At 41.6% G+C, this 22,899-nt stretch overlaps 1 protein-coding gene across 1 annotated transcript in view; it reads right to left on the bottom strand.

Moving 5' to 3' along the window:
• Positions 1–22,899, bottom strand: part of LOC138851324 (basic proline-rich protein-like) — a 37,212-nt gene that overhangs the window by 12,414 nt on the left and 1,899 nt on the right. Inside the window, exon 2 of the mRNA XM_070080348.1 lies at positions 11,759–12,187. Coding sequence (XP_069936449.1) covers positions 11,759–12,155 — 397 coding nt within the window. The 5' untranslated portion in view covers positions 12,156–12,187. The remainder of the gene's footprint in view (positions 1–11,758; positions 12,188–22,899) is intronic.

Raw genomic sequence — 22,899 nt, 5'->3', positions numbered from 1 at the left:
CTTGACTTGTGGCTCCCATTAAATCTGCAAATATTCGTTCCACTCCTGTTTAATTTATTATGTGTTTGGATTAAGTTGGGTTTAATAAGAGCTTCACTCTTAAGTTTTTATGCTGCAAATTCTTCCTGTCCTGATTTGGACTTACATAGTGTAGCAACATTTAATCCTCACCATTTTTTTAAAAGCCGTACACTTATTATGTGAGTGATTATTCGACTGGTGTGTAACTTTGTATTTCTTTGTTTTAGCCTTGATTATAGGCTCGGGTCATCCGACCCAGGGAATTGTCAATTTGACATCACCTACAATGGTCCCCTTTCCACTCTCAGCCGACCACCCGGTCAACAACACACCATTCTAGCAGTCTTCTCCCAGTAATAACTCCACCAGTGTTTAATGGTGGTTCTTTACTGGCGACTCAACTGCTTCACAAGTGTTGTGGTGGTCAGAGGATCACAGTATCTCTGTTCGTCAGAATTTCTATTCGTGCTGGGGTTACTGTCTACTCAGTGTGTCAAGTCACGTCCACCTGTGACCCCTTCCCCATCGTTATCAAGAACGGCTTAGTGTTCCTAACCACGATTCAGAGCTACGTGTCCAGAACATCGGTATGGCACCATTCATAACTACATATTGTGTACACATTAGCTTTGAGTCACTAATTGTTTATATTTCATTTTTCATTCTTTGCTTCAAGTAGGATTAATTTTATGTTTAAGAACATAAGAAAGAAGGTTTACTGGCCCATGCGAGGCAGGTCCAAGTCTCCTACCGGCTTAAGCCAATGCCCCAACCTAGTCAGGTCAGGTCACATTCACTTAAGGAAGGAACACGGCAACTGACCTAGTAGCACAAGCTAATCAGGTCAAACTCTCACACACCCACACCCACTCATGTATTTATCTAACCTATTTTTAAAACTTCACAACGTCTTAGCCACTATAACTGTACTCGGGAGTTTGTTCCACTCATCTACAACACTATTACCAAACCAGTGCTTTCCTATATCCTTCCTGAATCTGAATTTTTCCAACTTAAAATCATTGCTACGAGTCCTGTCTAGGCTAGATATTTTCAGCACGTTATTTACATCCCCTTTATTTATTCCTGTCTTCCATTTATACACCTCGATCGTATCCCCCTAATTCTAGGCCTTTCTAGAGAGTGCAGATTCAGGGCCTCAGTCTATCCTCATAGGGAAGATTTCTGATACATGGGATCAACTTTGTCATCCTCCTCTGTACGTTTTCCAGAGCATTTATATCCATTCTGTAATACGGTGGCCAGAACTGGGCAGCATAATCTAAATGAGGCCTAACCAAGGATATATAGAGTTGAACAACCTGAGGACTTCTATTATTTATACTTCTTGCTATGAAGCGAAGGATTCTGTTAGCTTTATTGGGAACAATTATGCACTGTTGTCTTGGTTTCAGATTACTGCTAACCAGAACTCCTAAATCTTTTTCGTAATCCGTAATATTATGATCTACATTATTTAGTTTATATGTGGCATGGTTATTGTCCTGTCCAACATTTAGAACTTTGCATTTGTCTATATTAAACTGCATCTGCCACTTCTCCGACCACTGCATCAGTCTATTCAAATCTTCCTGGAGTGCTCTAGTGTCCTCGTCAGAATGAATTCGACGGCCTATTTTGGTGTCATCGGCAAACTTGCTTATGTCGCTCTTTATGCCCTCATCTATGTCGTTTATGTAGATTGTGAACAACAGGGGGGCCCAACACTGACCCCTGTGGAACACCGCTCGTGACGCTTCCCCACTCTGATTTCTCCCTATTTATGCAAACTCTCTGCTGCCTATTTGTCAACCATGCGTCTATCCAGAAAAAAATTTCTCCTATTCCTTAATTTTCCTCAATAGTCTCTGATGTGGGACCCTGTCAAAAGCCTTACTGAAATCCATATAAACAATATCATATTCATTACAATGATCTACCTCCTCAAATACCTTAGTGAAAAAGTTAATAAATTCGTAAGGCAGGAACGCCCCTTTGTAAAACCGTGCTGAGATTCGTTGATTAATTTATGCTTTTCAAGGTGGCTATGAACTGCCTCGGCAATTATTGATTCTATAAATTTTCCCACTATGGAGGTTAGGCTTATTGGTCTATAGTTCGAATCTAAGGACCTGTCACCTGCTTTGAAAATAGGTATCACATTTGCTATTTTCCACTTATCTGGCACCATGCCAGTCTGTAGTGATATATTGAAAAGATTAGCCAAAGGTTTGCTAAGCTCCTCTTTACATTCCTTTAGAACCCTTGCATACAGTTCATCAGGGCCTGGGGATTTGTTAGGTTTTAATTTATCAATTTGCCTAAGGGCCATGTCACTCGTGACCCTAATCGTGCATAGTTTATTATCATCCTGTTTTACATAATTTATTATTTCTGGAATATCGCTAGTATCTTCCTGTGTAAAAACTGAGAGGAAGTATGTGTTAAAAATTCTACACATTTCCTTATCACTGTCCATGAGCTGACCTGAGTAACTTCTGAGTGGGCCTATCTTGTCCCTGATCTTACTTCTGTATACCTGAAAGAATCCTTTTGGGTTAGTCTTCGATTCTCATGTAACTTCAACCTCATAATCTTTCTGCTTTTCTTATTCCCTTTTTTTTATTTCTATCTTTAACTGAATATATTGATTTCTTAATTGCCCCTCTCCTCTTTTGATTTGCCTATATATGCCTCTCTTTTGACCAATGAGATGTTTTAATCTACTGTTCATCCATTTAGGATAATTTTTGATTGATCTGATTTCCCTATTTGGAACATTAGATGTCTGAGCAGCTACAACTATGCCCTGGAAAACGTCATGTCAACAATCATCACCACCTATCTGACCCATACTCAGGTCATTCCAGTTCAGTCCACCCAAGTAATTTTTCAGTCCTATGAAATCAGCTAAGCAGAAGTCAGGGACAGAGACTTGATTGCCATTATTAGGGGAATTCCATGATATATTAAAACTGAGTGATTCGTGATCACTTTCCCCAAGCTCATCATTAACCTCAAGATTATAAATTAGCATTTTCCTGCTGGCAAGAACCAAGTCAAGCAGGTTATTTCCTCTAGTTGGTTCTGTCACAAATTGTTTTAAAAAACAATCCTGAATTGTATCAAGAAAGCCACTTGACTCTAAATTTCCTGTCAAATTGCTCCAGTCAATCTGTCTATAGTTGAAATCTCTCATTATCACAACATCTTCGTATGTATATGCCTTACGAATTTCATCCCATAGAAGCTTACTGCACTCCCTATCAAGATTTGGGGCCCTGTAAATCACACCCAAAAATAGTTTTTCACAGCCCTCGAGAAGCTGTAACCAAACAGATTCAGTGGCTGACGCTTCTAATTTTATATCTTGTCTAACACAACAATTTAAATTGTCTCTGACATACATCGCTACTCCACCACCCTTCCTGTTGACCCTGTCAGTGTGGAATAATTTATAGCCTTGTATGTGATATTCAGAAGGTATCTCTCTATCTTTCAGATTGTGCCAGGTCTCTGTTATAGCAATATCTGTTTCCTGCACTTGCAATTAATCTTAGCTCATCTATGTTATTTCTTACACTCCTGCTATTAGTATAGTAAGGGAGCTAGTCCCTTGCTGCCCTCTGCTGTCTTTACTCATAACCTCATGATGAATGTATTTTACACATTTACTGTTTTCAACCCTAGTGTTGCAACCTGACTGTTTCCTACTCACACCTATACCTCTGTCTTCTATCAGTTTAAAATCCTAGGCATTTCAGCAATGGCCCTCTTGATTGAATTTTCAAGTGCTACCACCCCTGCCCCAGAGAGATGCACCCCATCCCTTGCATACATATCATGTTTGCCATAAAAGTTGTCCCAGTTGTCAATGAATGGGATTGCTAGTTCCTTGCAGTATCTGTCTAGCCAGCAAGTTACACCAATTTCCCTAGACAACCATTCATTGCCCACTCCCCTACTAGGCAAGATGCTACATATGACTGGGACCCCTCCCTTAGACTTAATTAAATCTATAGCTGACCTGTACTTATCTAGCAGCTCTTCTCTTCTACCCTTCCCAATGTCATTTCCACCAGCACTGAGACAGATAATAGGCTTGTTCCCATTACCTGACGTGACATTATCCAACCTGTTGACTATGTCACTAACACCAGCTCCAGGGACGCACACTCTCTTACCTTCTTATTCCTATTACAGAAAGCATGGTCCATATATCTTACCTGTGAGTCACCAACCACAAGGATGCACTTAACTCTATTTGCAGGGGAAGTAGTACCTTTACCTTCACTGGCCACTGAAGTACACTCATCCTGAAGAACAGAGAAGCGATTTCCTACCTTCAAATTTTCTCTCTTAACCTTCCTTATCTTGATGCTCTTCCCATTACTGGGAACCACTTGCCACTTGTAGCAGGTGCTGGACTGCACCTCACTGCTGGTAGCCGTTGCTACCTCCCCACCTACAGCTTCCTCGCAGCGAGAGACAGACTGCACCTCGCTGCTGGTAGCCTCATTCCCCTCCACCATATCATCCACCTCACACTCGCTCCCAAACCTACTGAGGTGAACCTTCAGCCTCCTAATTTCCTCTTGGAGAAGCAAGACTTCCTCCTTCAACTCTTCAACCTCAATTTTTAAAACACTGCAAAAGCAAGCCATGGCTTTGTAACCGTCCACACTAATCCACGCTATTTTTTCTTATTAATAAAATTTTTTATCTTATGTTGTCATTGACTTTTCTTTTAATTTCCATAAGGAGGAACCAGCGTTATCAAATACTCTTTGAGGATCTGATAGGACAGCTGAATCTTCAGTTATCTATTTAATTACCATTTTTTTTTCAATCCTTAATTAAACAAATATAAAGGAGATTCCAGCAATTAACAATTATTCAATTCCTGAAGTATTTAAATTAAGTAATATCACTGTCACGATGGACATGGTTATAAAACATAAATAAACTGAAACAAAATAAGTCCCCGGGACCTGACGAGTTGTTTTCCAGATTACAAGATGGAACTTAGTAAGCCTATGTGATACCTATTTTCAAAGCAGGTGACAGGTCCTTAGATTCGAACTATAGACCAATAAGCCTAACCTCCATAGTGGGAAAATTTATAGAATCAATAATTTCCCACAGGCACGCTAGTTCCTAGGTAGGGGAAAGGGTACCGGGGTCCATCCCATTCCGTTGAGGTTCTTGGCGGTGGCGTAGTTTGCCGTGGAATCTGGATTGCCTGGGGATGTCCTGATCCCTCTCCGGTATCCCGGAGGGTGGCTTTGGGTGTGTCTCGGGCGACGGGTGTATCTCTGGAAGCCACCTTTTGGATTCCAGGGGTGGTGGCCGAAGGATGTATGCTTTGTGCCTGATTTCCGGCCGCCCTCTCTTTTGTCCACCGAGGTAGCTCGGCAGATGTAAGGTTGCTATCCCTGATTCCCGGTTTACTGGCATGATGGGTAGGGTATGGCACGGGTTCCATGCTGCATCTGCACTACTTGCGGTGATGAGGTCCTCTTGGGTGCGGAGGGAGATTTCTGGCACTTTCATTCCTCCTAGGAACTATCCCTCCCCGGTCCCCCCTTTTTTTATTCTTTTTTATTTTTATTTTCTTTTCTTTCTTTTTTTTCTTAAAAACAAAAAGAAAGAAGTAACCTAACCATGGCAGCCCTAGTCCATGAACCTGCTACCCCCTTCTTGATACCACACCCCGTTCTGACCCCGCCTCGTCTTTGGACCACTCTTCGGACACTCCTCATGCCTCTGTACCTCTTGCCGGTGCTGTTTCCTCACCCGCTTCAGGTACTGAGGCCTCGACTAACTCCTTCAATTTATCTGACCTTCGCTCTCCTCTGACTATGCTTCCGGCCTCTCCCTCTACGGTGCGGCAATTTTCGAATCACCGGCCCGTTCCACGTCGGACCAACTCTGGTCCCACGCCTAAACGACAACGACAATTACCTGCTGATGATACTTCTCCACCTTCTCGTTCTTCTCAGAAAAGATCGACACGTCCTTCACTACCTTTCCACGCTCAGTTTCAGACTGCACAATGGACTAAATTCTTCACTTTACGACCGACTTCCTCTACTGCCTATCTTTCTGACCACAGTATTGGCAAGGCACTCCTACGCCATGTTGGTAAAGATATTTCTTTTCATGCTCTTAAGACTGGAACGCACATCGTCACCGTACAGAATGCTACCCAGGCTCATGAGCTTTCTCGTCTTTCCCATATCGATACTGTTCCTGTAATTATTGAAAAGCATCATTCCCTCAATTCTTGTAGTGGTACCGTCATTCTGCCCCATACCATAGTTCAACAAAATTTCCAGATATGTGGCACTGACATTCTTGAACAGCTGGAACTCCAAGATCTCCCAATCCTCAAGGTAGACACTTACGTTCTTCCTGCCCGCGGGCGGAGACAATACCCTAGCAATGTGGCTCGTTTAACTTTTGACAGCCGTGAACTCCCATCCTCAGTTTATGTAGCAGATCTATCGCCGAATGCCCAGTCTGTGGTGCGGATGACCATTCTAATACGTCTTGCAATCGACCTCCCTCTTGCCTTAATTGTCATGAGGCTCACCCTTCGTACTCTCGCCGTTGTCAAGTCTACTTAAACGAGCGGGAAATCCGTTACCTCAAAGAGGCAGAAGGTCTCCCTTATGCCATGGCAGTTTCTCATCTCCACCTCCAAGGGAGACTACCTCGTGTTTCTTATTCCCGTGTTTCAAAACGTCCCCCCACTTCTGGTATCCCATCTTCTGCACCCACCTCTGTGGTTACCTCTCCCATAGTCACTCCTGTAGCTAATTCTTTTGCTGTCCTCGGCTCAGACGTCCCTACTTCAACGTCTCAGTCTGATCTTGCTTCTTCGTGTTCTCTCTCACAAGCCTCAGTAGCGACGAGATCTCGTATGACACCTCCTCCCAATCGTCCCTCTACTTCTCAAAAGTCAAAAAAAGGTCCGTTAACACCTCCTACCCATCTTCCACCTCCTCATTTTCCCTTCCCTGTCTCTGTACCTGGTTCTCCCCCTCTCACTGGGTCTGTTACAAGTGTAGAGGTTCAACCTCCTCCTCGTACTGTACCTTCCTCCCCTGCTCCCTCCCAAGTTTCTTCCTCTTCTGCCACCTCCCAGGTTTCTGCCTCTTCTCTCCCCTTCCACGCTTCTCCAGTTCCCTCCACCCTTTCGCCCCCCCCTACCTTGGTACAGTCCATTACAGTTCCAATCTTTACTCATCCTCCCCCTACCATTTCCAATATTGTCTCCCATACGACGTCTCTGAATTCTGAAACACTTGAAGCAATCTCTGAATATATTGCAGAGACCAAACCATCAATGGACACTGATCCACCCTCCGCTCCTTCTCTCTCCTCTACTCCATCTGTGCAACTCCTTTCTTCACAGCGCACCATTCCTTCGCTGCTTGAACGTTTTCCACTGCCTCCGCATGTGGACTTTTCTAACCCCTCTAGTCCGTAGGAACCCTTACCTGTGGATTTCAGGTATCTTTATCATTGCCAATCATGGCCTATTTACAGTGGAATATACGCGGCCTCAGGGGTAATCGGGGTGAGCTTCAGATGTTACTCTCCCAGTTTTCCCCTGTTGGTGTTTGCTTACAGGAACCAAAATTACACTCTGCTGTTATCTCTCCCATCTCAGGCTATAATTTATTGTATTCTTCAGATCCTTTTCCTGATAGGACCTTTAATGAAAGTGCCCTTCTTCTACGCACTGATATTCCGTACCATCAGCTATTTATTTGTACTTCGCTGCATTACACAGCAGCCCATATCCACTTGCATAGGTGGTATACGCTCTGTTCTTTATATCTCTCTCCTTCTCGGGCATTATCTATTCCGGATATTGCCTTTCTTGTTTCGTCATTACCACCACCGATTCTGTTACTTGGTGATTTTAATGCCCACCATTTCCTCTGGGGGGTTCTCACTGTGATTCCCGTGGCATTCAGTTAGAGGCTTTTCTTGCCACCCACCCCCTCCATGTTTTAAATACAGGTACTCACACCCATTTTGATCCTCGGACTCACACTCTCTCTTGCATCGATCTCTCAGTCTGCTCTTCCTCCGCCGCATTAGACTTCACTTGGTCTGTTCTTCCGGGCTTACATGACAGCGATCATTTCCCAATCATTCTTACTTCCCCTTCATATTCACCACCTCTTCGCATCCCACGCTGGCAATTTGATCAGGCAAATTGGAACCTTTACTCACACCTAACTGTTTTTACAGAGGTTCCTTCTTCGTCCTCCATCGATGAGCTTTTACACCTCTTCTCGTCCTCCATTTTAACCGCAGCTTCTCATTCTATACCCCAAACTTCGGGCAGGCATTCTCAGAAATGCGTGCCTTGGTGGTCTCCTGCTTGTGCTCATGCAGTACGTTTGAAACGCGCTGCATGGGGCAGGTACCGGTACAATAGAACCACAGAGAGACTTCTTGATTTTAAGCAGAAGCGTGCGATCGCTCACCGTGTCATCCGTGACGCTAAATGCACTTGCTGGCGAGATTGTCTCCACCATCACCTCTGCTTCCTCTATGAGTGCAGTCTGGAAAAAAGTACGAAAACTGAGTGGTAAATATTCTCCTGACCCGGCTCCTGTTCTGCGGGTTGCCGGTGTTGATATAGCAAACCCACTAGATGTTGCCAGTGAAATTGGCAATCATCTGGTCTGTATTTCTCAGGGACTCCGTCTATGCCCCTCATTTCTTTCCTCAAAGTCTGCCAGAGAGTTAGCACCCTTGGACTTTTCTTCTCTCAGAGAAGAACAGTATAATGTGCCTTTTACACTTCAAGAACTGGAGGCAACACTCTCAGCTTGCCGATCATCGGCAGCTGGGCCCGACGACATTCATATTCGTATGCTACAACATTTACATCAGTCAGCCCTTGCAGTCCTATTACGCCTTTACAATCTTATTTGGTCACAAGGAGTTCTTCCACAGCTGTGGAAATCCGCTATTGTTCTCCCTTTCCACAAACCAGGCACTACGGGACATGAAACCTCCCACTATCGTCCCATTGCTCTTACCAGTGCAGTTTGCAAAGTGATGGAACGCCTAGTAAATAGACGTTTAGTGTGGTATTTAGAGACACACAACAGTCTCTCCACTCGTCAATATGGCTTTCGTAAGGGACGTTCTACCATAGACCCCTTACTACGCTTCGATACGTATGTTCCTAATGCCTTTGCGAATAACCACTCAGTTATTGCCATATTTTTTGACCTTGAGAAGGCATATGACACAACTTGGAGGTATAATATTTTAGCCCAAGCCCACTCCTTAGGCCTTCGAGGCAATCTACCATCCTTCCTTAAGAACTTTTTAACTGGCAGGCATTTCCGTGTTCGGGTTAATAATGTGATCTCCCCGGACTTTATCCAAGCTGAAGGTGTCCCCCAGGGATGTGTTCTGAGCACAACACTTTTTCTCCTTGCTATTAATGATTTGGCCTCTAGTCTTCCATCAAATATTTGGTCATCACTCTATGTTGATGACTTCGCTATTGCCTGTGCAGGCGCTGACTGTCACCTTATTACAGTTTCTCTCCAGCATGCAGTCGACCGTGTTTTCAATTGGGCCACCACACGTGGGTTTAAATTTTCCAGCACTAAAACCCACCAAATTACTTTCACTAGACGCTCTGTCATCTCCGATTATCCTTTGTACCTCTATGGCTCCCGTATCCCTGAACGTGATACAGTAAAGTTTCTGGGCCTCCTCTTTGATCGTAGGTTATCCTGGAAACCTCACATTACCTCTCTGAAGGCAACTTGTCACAGCCGGCTGAACCTTCTTAAAACCCTTGCTCATCTTTCATGGGGAGCTGATCGTCGAACCCTCCTCCGCCTACATTCCACCCTTATCTTATCGAAACTTGATTATGGTGACCAGATCTATTCAGCGGCATCTCCTGCTACTCTCTCTAGCCTTAACCCCATTCATCACCAAGGATTACGTTTATGCCTTGGTGCTTTTCGCTCTTTCCCTGTCGAGAGCCTCTATGCAGAAGCGAACGTTCCATCCTTATCCGATCGCCGTGATGCCCATTGCCTTTGCTACTATGTACGCTCTCATGATCTCCGCAATCCTTCCATTTATAGAATGGTCACTGATATGAGTAGACATTCTTTATTTGTTCGCCGCCCCTGTTTACTCCGTCCCTTCTCTCTTCGCCTTCATTCGCTCTTGTCTTCTCTTCAATTACCACCTTTCTATGTACATGTAGCATCTCACTTTTCCCTACCCCCCTGGGAAGTTCCAGCTGTTCGAGTCTGTTCTTTCTCTCTCCCTTGCTCGAAAGCCCAACTGTCTATGGCCGCTTCCCGCTCTCTTTTTCTTGACCACTTTCACTCTCATTCTCATGACATTGCTGTGTACACAGATGGCTCTAAGTCTTCTGACGGTGTAGGATTCGCAGCAGTGTTTCTGGACAGCATCGTATAAGGGCATTTACTATCTTTGGCTAGTATTTTTACTGCTGAATTGTATGCCATCCTTACAGCACTTATCCGCATTGCATCTATGCCTGTGTCATCATTTGTGGTTGTCTCAGACTCCCTTAGTGCTTTACAGGCTATACAGAAATTTGATACACCTCACCCCTTAGTCCTCCGTATCCAACTTTGGCTATGCCGCATCTTTACCAAGCATAAAGATATTGTTTTTTGTTGGGTCCCTGGTCATGTTGACGTACAGGGCAATGAACAGGCAGACACTGCTGCGCGGTCAGCAGTACATGACCTACCAGTTTCATGTAGAGGTATTCCATTTACAGACTATTTTGCTGCAATATCTTCCTAACTTCACACCCATTGGCAACAACGTTGGTCTACTATGCTCGGCAACAAACTTCTATCTATTAAACCGAGTATAGGTTACTGGCCGTCTTCTTATCACCAGTGTCGAGGTTGGGAGACTACTCTCTCCCGTCTTCGCATTGGCCATACTCGTCTTACTCATGGATATCTCATGGAGAGGCGCCCTGCTCCTCTCTGTGAGAATTGCCAAGTTCCATTATCAGTCAGCCACATTCTGTTGGACTGCCCACTTTATCAACGAGCACGCAGAATTTACCTCCGTCGTCGTCTTCGCTCTGCTGCTCTCTCTTTACCTTCCCTTCTCGCTGATGGACCCACCTTTCATCCGGACTCTCTCATTGACTTTTTGACAACAACTGACTTACTTCACAAATTCTGATACCTTCAGCCCTTTTTACTTAATCTCTTGCTACCCTCTACCCCCGTACTATCCCCTGCCCCGCTGTTTTCTGTAACCTACTGATCATCCCTCCTCCCTTCTGCCATCCAATACCCTTGCTTCCTTCCCTACCCTGCAGCGCTGTATAGCCCTTGTGGCTTAGCGCTTCTCTTTGATTATAATAATAATATGAGTATTTAATGTTTCCATTCAAACTGGTGTTGTGCCAGAGATGTGGAAGATGGCTAATGTGGTTCATATATTTTAATCAGGAGATAAGTCCAATCCATCAAATTACCTTCCAATACGTATTGTAGCAGCTACTGCTACTATTGTAGCAAGTACTGCTAGTATTGTAGCAGGTACACCTACTGTTCTAGCAGCTATACTACTGTTGTAATAGCTACTGCAACATTTGTACCAACTGTTACTGCTGCTGCTGCTGCTGCTGCACACTGCTTTTGGTTAATGCTGCTTAACCATCTGCTTAAACACTTACGAAGGCATTGTGGTGGAGGGCCGCCTGGTGGAGGGCCGCCTGGTGGAGGGCCGCCTGGTGGAGGGCCGCCTGGTGGAGGGCCGAATGGTGGAGGAGGGCAGGTACCGTTTACTCCTGGTGGAGGAGGGCCGGTACCGTTTACTCCTGGTGGAGGAGGGCAGGTACCATTTACTCCTGGTGGAGGAGGGCCGGTACCGTTCACTCCTGGTGGAGGAGGGCAGGTACCGTTTACTCCTGGTGGAGGAGGACCGCCTGGTGGAGGACGGCCTCCTGGTGGAGGACGGCCGCCTTGTGGGGGTGGAGGTCGACCAGGGGGAGGACGGGACTGAGGTTGTGGGTAAGCAGCAGCCAGTAACAGAGTGGCTGCCACGAACATCAACATGGCCGCTCTCATCATGGTCAGACCGGCAACAACCTGAGACACAAACTCTGGTGTGATAAAAGAGAAAAAGGCAGCTTGTGTAAGTAAGTAAGTAAATTTATTCAGGTATACACAAATACAGTTACATAGAATTATCATACATAGCAGCATATGTGTAGAGAACCTGGGATAACCCAAAAAAGTCAGACAGAGTGACTTATTTCCATTGGGGTCCTTTTACCTTATTATTATACTATAAAGGTTATAATATTTTCTTATTATTCTACAATGAAGATAACATCTTATTATCATACTAAAAAGACTATCTACTACACGAGGGTCATTACTAGGGATAAGGTAAAATTTACACGTATTTTAGCTAAAAAATAGAAAATCATTCCCCTCCCTTTCTGTAGCTACATTCATCAGATACCTTTTGGCACTCTTCTTGAACTGGTTCATGCTATGACTGGCTTTGGCATGTGCGGGTAGTCTGTTCCATTCCTTTATTGCTGTACAATAAAAGGTGTTTGAAGCCTGGCCACTGACTGTGGGTACTACAAAGTTGTGCTCTCTCCCCCTAGTACTATGATTGCTGCGGTTCCCAACCTTGACAAAATTGACAGCAAGATATTCTGGACACTGTTCGTGAGCAATTTTATAAACAAGATTTAGCTTCAGTTGTTTTACTCTGTCTTCAACATTCAGCATATCCAACTGCTGTAATTCATCCTGGCCTACATGTTCTCTTGGTCCCAGTCCCAGGATGAATCTTACGATTTTGTTCTGGGTGATTTGCAGTTTATCTTTCAGTTTTTTTGTCAAGGCAGAGTACCAAGAAGAGCAAGCGTAATCCATATGGCATTGTATAAGGGCTAGACATAGGGTCCTGCGAGCCTCAGTAGGTAGACACTGTGCTTGTCTATACAGGAACTTCAGTCTGGCATTCGCTTTCTTTACTACACTGTTCCCTATCAATTCTCCTGACATGCATGGGTCAAAGGGGATTCCCAGATATTTTACTGATGAAACCAAAGTGATGGACTCCCCATTACACTGGACATTAAAATTATTTACCCTTCTCAGTTTGTTTCGTTCCAAAGAGAATGGCTTCAGTTTTCCCGAGGCGTAATGATAGTTTGTTGTCTACTAACCATTTGCTGCAGGACTCCAGTTCCAGTGTTAAAACATTAGCAATATCTTGTGGGTCTTTACCTGTCACTAACAGAGCACTGTCATCTGCATACAGTAGGAGTTTGCACTTGACACTGATAGGCATATCATTGACATAACATAAGAATAGTAAGGGACCCAGAATACTACCTTGGGGAACTCCACATGTTATCGGCAGGGGTTCTGATTCCGTTTTGTTGATTTTGACTATTTGTCTCCTGTTGCTAAGGTAGGACTTAAACCAGTCTACAGAACCTATACCGATAGCTTGAAGTTTCTTACATAATATATTGTGGTTGACAGTATCGAAGGCCTTTTGCAGGTCTAAGGTTACCATACCTATGAGGTTCCGTTTTGACATTGTGAGAGGTTTTTACAAAGCAGAAGTGTTATAAGAAGAGCAGAGTATATGGAGAGTAAAAGAAAGGTGAAGAGAATGGTGAGAGAGTGTAAAAGGAGAGCAGATGATAGAATAAGAGAGGCACTGTCAAGAAATTTTGATTAAAATAAGAAAAATTTTTTTAGTGAGATAAACAAGTTAAGTAAGCCTTGGGAACGAATGGATTTGTCAGTTAAAAACAGAGTATGGGAGTTAGTAGATGGGGAGCTGGAGGTATTGATTAGATGGTGGGAATAATTTGAGGAACTTTTAAATGTCGATGAAGAAAGGGAGGCGGTAATTTCATGCACTGGCCAGGGAGGTATAACATCTTTTAGGAAGGAAGAGCAGGATGTGAGTGTGGGGAGGTGAGTGAGGCATTATGTAGAATGAAAGAGGGTAAAGCAGCTGGAACTGACGGGATCATGACAAATGTTAAAAGCAGGGTGGGATATAGTGTTAGAGTGATTGGTATTTTTGTTTAATAATTGTGTGAAAGAGAGGAAGGTACCTAGGGATTGGCAGAGAGCATGTATAGTTCCTTATATGAAGGGAAGGGGGACAAAAGAGATTGTAAAAATTATCGGGGAATAAGTTTGCTGAGTATACCAGGAAAAGTGTACGGTAGGGTTATTATTGAAAGAATTAGATGTAAGAGAGAGAGTAGGATTGTAGATGAGCAAGGAGGCTTTAGAGTGGGTAGTGGATGTGTAGATCATGTGTTTACATTGAAGCATATATGTGAACAGTATCTAGATAAAGGTAGGGAAGTTTTCATTGCATTTATGAATTTAGAAAAGGCATATGATAGAGTGGATAGAGGAGCAATGTGGCAGATGTTGCAAGTATATGGAATAGGTAGTAAGTTACTAAATGCTGTAAAGAGTTTTTATGAGGATAGTGAGGCTCAGGTTAGGGTGTGTAGAAGAGAGGGAGATTACTTCCCAGTAAAAGTAGGTCTTACACAGGGATGTGTAATGTCATCATGGTTGTTTAATATAATTATAGATGGAGTTGTAAAAGTAGTAAATGCTAGGGTGTTCGGGAGAGGGTGGGATTAAATTATGGGGAATCAGATACAAAATGGGAGCTGACAGTTACTTTTTTGCTGATGATACTGTGCTTATGGAAGATTCTAAAGAAAAATTGTGAAGATTAGTGGACGAGTTTGGGAGAGTGTCTAAAGGTAGAGAGTTGCAAGTGATCATAGATGAGAATAAGGTGATGAGGGTATCAAATGATTTAGATAGAGAAAAATTGGATATCACATTGAAGAGAGGGAGTATGGAAGAAGTGAATGTTTTCAGATATTTGGGAGTTGATTTGTCAGCGGATGGGTTTATGAAGGATGAGGTTAACCATAGAATTGATGAAGGAAAAAGGTGAGTGGTGCGTTGAGATATCTGTGGAGACAAAATATGTTATCCATGGAGGCAAAGAAGGGAATGTATGAAAGTATAGTAGTACCAACACTCTTATATGGGTGTGAAGCTTGGGTTGCAAATGTTGCAGCGAGGAGGCGGCTGGAAGCAGTGGAGATGTCCTGTCTAAAGGCAATGTGTGGTGTAAATATTATGAAGAGAATTCGGAGTGTGGAAATTAGGAGAAGTTGTGGAGTTAATAAAAGTATTTGTCAGAGGGCTGTAGAGGGGTTGTTGAGGTGGTTTGGTCATTTATAGAGAAGTGATCAAAGTAGAATACTTGGAGAGCGTATAAATCTGTGGGGCAAGGAAGGCGGGGTAGGGGTCGTCCTCGATAAGGTTGGAGGGAGGGGGTAAAGGAGGTTTTGTGGGTGAATGGCTTGGACTTCCAGCAAGCTTGTGTGAGCGTGTTAGGTAGGAGTGAATGGAGACGAATGGTTTTTGGTATCTGACGAGCTGTTGGAGCGTGAGCAGGGCAATATTTACTGAAGGGATTTGGGGAAATCGGTTAGAGGGACTCAAGTCCCGGAAATGGGAAGAACAATGCCGGCACTTTTAAGGAGGGGGTTGGGATATTGACGGTTTGGAGGGACTTTTGAACTATCGTATCTGAGCGCCTCTGCAAAGACAGTGATTATGTATGAGTGAGGTGAAAGTGGTGAATGATGAAAGTATTTTCTGTGTGGGGATTTTCTTTCTTTTTGGATCACCCTGCCTCTGTGGGAGACGGCCGATTTGTTGAAAAAAAAAGAATATGTATATATATGTATATATATATATATATATATATATATATATATATATATATATATATATATTTATATATATATATATATATATATATATATATATATATATATATATATATATGTCGTGCCGAATAGGCAGAACTTGCGATCTTGGCTTAAATTGCAATGCTCATTTTGCCATATAGGACAAGTGAAAATTTGTGTATGCAATAATTTCGTCAAATTTATTCTGAACCTAACGAAACAAATATATTTCATTGTGTTTGTTTAGTATTAAAGTATTGTAAGCGTATCTAAAATATATTTAGTTGGGTTAGGCTAAAATAAATTGCGCTTGTTATAATAAGGTTAGGTAAGTTTTCTAAGATTCTTTTGGTGCAAAATTAAAAATTTTTACATTAACATTAATGAAAAAATATATCTTTAATCGTATAAGAATTTTTTTTAGAAAGGACTTAATTTTAAACGAGTTCTTGCTAATTGACCAGTTTTACATGTTCGGCACGACATACATACATACATACATACATACATACATATATATAAATATATATATATACATTATATATATATATATATATATATATATATATATATATATATATATATATATATATATATATATATATATATATAGACAAAACATTCACAAAAATATGATACAAAGTAAAACAACATAGGTAACTCAGAGCTACATCTCGAATACTTCGTCCAGCTCCCCGGCGGTGGGCCGCGTGCCCAGAATGCTGCAGGCATTTCCTCTCTGGATCGCAACACTGAGTCTCTGAAAGAGGAAGCTGGTCGCCCTGTGGTCCTTGGTTTCTATGATGAGCTTTTCACCTAGCTCTTTGAGGAACTTTAGAGCACACTTGCCCCATTCTCCAAGGGTCTCCGACCCTATTGGAATGAAGTTATAGCAAGGGGGGTCTTCATATTTGCGGATCTTCTGAGTCTCCCTGTGGCTGGCAGCTCCACCCCCTTCCACTACGGAGTATGGCAAGTAGGTGTCTGTCAATGTGACGGCACAGGTGTAGTCCCAGGCAATCTGCTTTCCATCCTTCCAGGGTAGCATAGTGGCTCCATCAGGACGCTTTAGACTTCCGTCAGACCTCTGCACTTGGGGTTCCCGTTGAGCTGGGCAACGGGCTGTGGCGAGGCTTCTCTTTATGATGTCATTGACCTCCTCATGCCTGGCATACTTCCCTTCTGCTGTGTGACACACGAGACCATGAAGTCCGAATTGATCAGCTGTCGCCCTGCCGCAAATACACCTATGTTCGGTGAGGCTGGGGGCGGCTAGGCGAAGAGCAACACCAATCCGAATGGCCTGTGGGTCTAGTCGAGTGCCCAAGGAGGAATTGGGAACAGCAGGATATATATATTATATATATATATATATATATATATATATATATATATATATATATATATATATATAATTGTACCCAGGAACAAGTAGTATTGATCAATAACAACAATGCGACTAGCCAAGAAATCAAACCCATGCTGCTTTGGCCTGCCTCATGGTGAGCGAAAACTCTTGACGCCTAATCTACGGGACCACACAATCCTTAAGAGTAGCGCATCCAGCAGAACTGGATGTTGTACTGGCTACTCAAGGACATACGTTGGTGTGGATGACTCTAGTAACCTCCTACGGGATGTAGGAGGAATAGTTTACTTTCCAGTTAAAGATGGCGCTAGAGAGTGATGTTTGATGTATCTTTAAATGATTAATATATTTATTTCTGGAATATAAAAAGTTAATATTGTTGTTTTAGGGAAATATGTTGAGGTATTAAGATGTTATGATTGTATAAATATAATGAAAGTTGTAATAGTTTCTTAATGGTGGAAATAATTCTTCTCAGAGATTTACAAAGTTGTGAAGGTTGGCAGGTTGTGTAGAAGAAGAATATTAAAAGATGGAATAAAGTTCGCTGATGAAACTGGAGCGAGAGAAACGAAAATTGAATGTATTGAGTTATGTGGGAATGAACGTGTATTTAAATGTTTCTTTGGAAGACGAAGAGAACCATAGAATTGAAAAAGGAAAATTGTAAGAAGTGTTGAGGCGTTAGTGGAAAGAAAATTTTTCCCAGGCAAAGTAAGAGGAATAAACCAGAGTACAGAAAGTAAGTTTATTCAGGTATACATAAATATAGTTACATAGATTATCATACATAGCATACGTGTATAAAACCTGGGATAACCTAAAAAGTCAGAAAAGTGACTTATTTCCATTATGTTACATATAGTCCTTAAATCCAGCAGTGAGGGGGAGACTGGAGGCAGTAAAGATGCCATGACTGTGATACCTGGAGAGAGTTCCGGGGGTCAACGCCCCCGCGGCCCGGTCTGTGACCAGTTCATGGTGTGAATATTATGTCAGACAATATGGAACAAAGAAATTTAAAGATGGTTTTGGGGTATGAGATGTATAATTTAGGAAGTGGAAGGGAGTTGGTGAGGGAGTTGTCATTCAGATAGGAATGAAGAGTAGGAGTCATTCTAATTTAGATTAGAGAAGAGGTATGAAGGAGGTTTTCGAGATTAAGGAGCCTAATTAATCAGCAGGAATGAGTGAGATTAGACTGAGTGGAACAAAAATATATTTTGAGATTTGATCTGCTGAACTGTGAAAGTATTTGTTCTTGATAATGATTTATATTACTAAATGAATGTTGTATTAACATAACTTTTGCTGATAATGTTGCGTAAACAGTAGTTAGGAGAACAGGCAGTGGATTTTGGAAATTTACCTTACTACTAATTATAAATTAAGATGCAACTTAAGTGATACCAGATTTTTTTATATACTTTACCTCTCAAAATCTTTGTTGTCTTCTGGATAAAAGTAAGAGTCAAAACGTATGAATATTTTCAGCCTTTAGAGGTTCATGTTAACCAGTTTTGTAAATTCTGATATCTTAAGAACATAAAGAAGGAACACTGTAACAGGCCTACTGACCCATGCGAAGCAGGTCCATGCCACCCTCCGGCTTAGAACAATGACCATCTTGTCAAGTTGTCACTTAAGGAAGGAGCACGGTATCAGACCTGGTAGCACAAGCTAGTCAGGTCCAACTCACACCCAGCCACACCCATTCGCGTATTTATCCAACCTATTTTTAAAACTACACAAGGTCTTAGCTTATGACGGTACTCGGGTATTCCCTTGATCTAATTTCTAATTTTCCCATCTCCGTCCTATTAACCTAACTTTACTGTTTTCATTTTGTTATGAAAGTTATTGAGATGTGGTAGACCATGGCGAGTGTTACTAATACCCAGATACAAGTATATCCAACTCTGCTTGAGTTACTAATACCCAGATACAAGTATATCCAACTCTGCTTGAGTTACTAATACCCAGATACAAGTATATTCAACTCTGCTTGAGTTACTAATACCCAGATACAAGTATATCCAACTCTGCTTGAGTTACTAATACCCAGATACAAGTATATCCAACTCTGCTTGAGTTACTAATACCCAGATACAAGTATATTCAACTCTGCTTGAGTTACTAATACCCAGATACAAGTATATCCAACTCTGCTTGAGTTACTAATACCCAGATACAAGTATATTCAACTCTGCTTGAGTTACTAATACCCAGATACAAGTATATCCAACTCTGCTTGAGTTACTAATACCCAGATACAAGTATATTCAACTCTGCTTGAGTTACTAATACCCAGATACAAGTATATCCAACTCTGCTTGAGTTACTAATACCCAGATACAAGTATATCCAACTCTGCTTGAGTTACTAATACCCAGATACAAGTATATCCAACTCTGCTTGAGTTACTAATACCCAGATACAAGTATATCCAACTCTGCTTGAGTTACTAATACCCAGATACAAGTATATCCAACTCTGCTTGAGTTACTAATACCCAGATACAAGTATATCCAACTCTGCTTGAGTTACTAATACCCAGATACAAGTATATTCAACTCTGCTTGAGTTACTAATACCCAGATACAAGTATATTCAACTCTGCTTGAGTTACTAATACCCAGATACAAGTATATCCAACTCTGCTTGAGTTACTAATACCCAGATACAAGTATATCCAACTCTGCTTGAGTTACTAATACCCAGATACAAGTATATCCAACTCTGCTTGAGTTACTAATACCCAGATACAAGTATATCCAACTCTGCTTGAGTTACTAATACCCAGATACAAGTATATCCAACTCTGCTTGAGTTACTAATACCCAGATACAAGTATATCCAACTCTGCTTGAGTTACTAATACCCAGATACAAGTATATCCAACTCTGCTTGAGTTACTAATACCCAGATACAAGTATATCCAACTCTGCTTGAGTTACTAATACCCAGATACAAGTATATCCAACTCTGCTTGAGTTACTAATACCCAGATACAAGTATATCCTACTCTGCTTGAGTTACTAATACCCAGATACAAGTATATCCAACTCTGCTTGAGTTACTAATACCCAGATACAAGTATATCCAACTCTGCTTGAGTTACTAATACCCAGATACAAGTATATCCAACTCTGCTTGAGTTACTAATACCCAGATACAAGTATATCCAACTCTGCTTGAGTTACTAATACCCAGATACAAGTATATTCAACTCTGCTTGAGTTACTAATATCCAGATACAAGTATATCCAACTCTGCTTGAGTTACTAATACCCAGATACAAGTATATCCAACTCTGCTTGAGTTACTAATACCCAGATACAAGTATATCCAACTCTGCTTGAGTTACTAATACCCAGATACAAGTATATCCAACTCTGCTTGAGTTACTAATACCCAGATACAAGTATATCCAACTCTGCTTGAGTTACTAATACCCAGATACAAGTATATTCAACTCTGCTTGAGTTACTAATACCCAGATACAAGTATATCCAACTCTGCTTGAGAGATAACTTTAAAACTGACATAATTACTGTATTTATAATTTATTAGATAAAAGGACACATGTGTAACTAATGTGACATTTTATTGTAGCAACGTTTCGCTCTCTAGGAACTTTTTCTAGTAGCTACATATAGTAAAATGCATAACGATGTCCTCATCACCCTGTCAATGGCTTCTGGGCGAGGCTTGCAGCTTTAAGTTCACGCATGAAGCCTCTTGTGTGTGATGGAATCTGACTGAAAAATATACCTAGTTTCTCTCACCACTTAACTTTCATATTTACTACAGGTATAGTCACAAAGAAACTCGTTCAGAACAAGATAACTAAACACTGTATGTGTTCACACCATGTAATGTTCATTCAGAATAATATGACCACACTCTGCTGGTCTTCAGATCCTGTAACTCACAGAGCAGAGTAACAGCAGACTGCGAATATTCTCAGGTAACACACAAAAATAAATTAGTTATAGTACAGTGTAGCTCCCAGCACTCAGCTTTCATATAAAATATTGGATGTTATCTACACACTGAGGCTGTTCCTATTATGTCTGTCTAACAAAGAATGGTGAAGCGCTTTGTTACACACTTTGTGTGTTACAAATGCACTTTGACAAAGTTACCCTTTAGCAATGATGACATTGATTTACCTAATTTTAATACAAATGACCCATTGCCATATATTGATGATTATAATTGTTTTATGAAAACAGGCCTTCACTTTATTCATGTCAACGCAAGATCACTTCTTCCTAAATTGGCAGAGATTAGGATTCTAGCTAACAAAATTAGGGCGGCAGTTATAACCATCTCTGAATCCTGGTTGGATGATACGGTGACTGACGACGAGGTCAAAATAGGTTACAATATAAAACGTTTAGATAGGAACAGAAAGGGTGGTGGAGTATGTGCCTACATTCATACATACTACATAGCTTACAACCCAAGACCTGATTTAAATAACAATAAACTGGAGATTCTATGGTTTGAAATGCTGCTTCCCAAGACCAAACTCATCTTAGTAGGAACTAGTTACCGCCCGTCCACCCTGGACCAGTTCTTAGAAGACTTTTCCAGAGTATTGTCCGGGCTTGAAAACAATTGCGAGACAGTAATACTGGGAGACTTCAATATCTGTTTTCAGCAGCAAAATAACGGGCTATGCAAAAGGTATAAGCAAATTCTAGGTTTAAATAGTTACACTCAACTAATTAATACACCAACCCGGATCACGCAGTTCTCAGCCACCCTAATTGACCACATACTTTGTAACCACTCTGAGAACATTAGTCAGTCAGGCGTCATTATCACATGTCTTTGTGATCATTTCATCATTTACTGCACCAGGAAAATCACTAGGGAGAGAATAGGCCTACACAGGACAATAAAAATGAGGTCAACTAGAAACTACAGTAAAGAAACACTGGTAAATAGGCTACACAATTGTGACTGGACAGAGATAACAAGTTGCACGGACGTAAACGATGCCTGGGAAAAATTCAAAACAATGTTCACTACCATCCTTGATAATATTGCACCAGTTAAAGAGGTTAGAATTAAACGAAGAACTGAACCCTGGATGACTACTGAGATATTAGATAATATGAAATTCAGAGACCAGCTGCTAAAAAGATTTAAAGCAAACAGACAGGATATTGCAGCACTAAATGAATTCCAAAGGGTGAGGAACAGAGTACAGAGACTTATAAAAGGAGCAAAGGCATAACCCCAGAAAGCTCTGGCAACAACTAAAACAGTTGGGGTATAGCCATAAGCCAGTAGATATGTCTAACATAGTACTCACTATCGATAATGAGGTATGCCACGAAACATCTAAGGTGGCAAATTGCTTTAATTCCTTCTACATATCTGTTGCATCAACACTAGTAAGTAAACTACCAGCTGCATCAAATACCTTTAACACAGACTCTGATAAGTTTCAAACATACTATACCAATAAAGGGGTAACTCCAAACAGTTGTCAACTAGTAAGTGTATCTCATGACTTTATTCAAAAAGAACTAAGCAGGTTAAACCCAACTAAGAGCACTGGCCCGGATAACATTCCGTCTAAGTTCCTAAAAGATGGTGCTTCTGAACTGTCAGTCCCTATTGCTCACATAATAAATCTATCAATCAC

This window comes from Cherax quadricarinatus, unplaced genomic scaffold (assembly GCF_038502225.1).
Source record: "Cherax quadricarinatus isolate ZL_2023a unplaced genomic scaffold, ASM3850222v1 Contig336, whole genome shotgun sequence".
Taxonomy (NCBI): domain Eukaryota; kingdom Metazoa; phylum Arthropoda; class Malacostraca; order Decapoda; family Parastacidae; genus Cherax; species Cherax quadricarinatus.
Note: the sequence above shows the minus strand (reverse complement) of the source record. Positions and strands in the feature narration are given on the sequence as shown.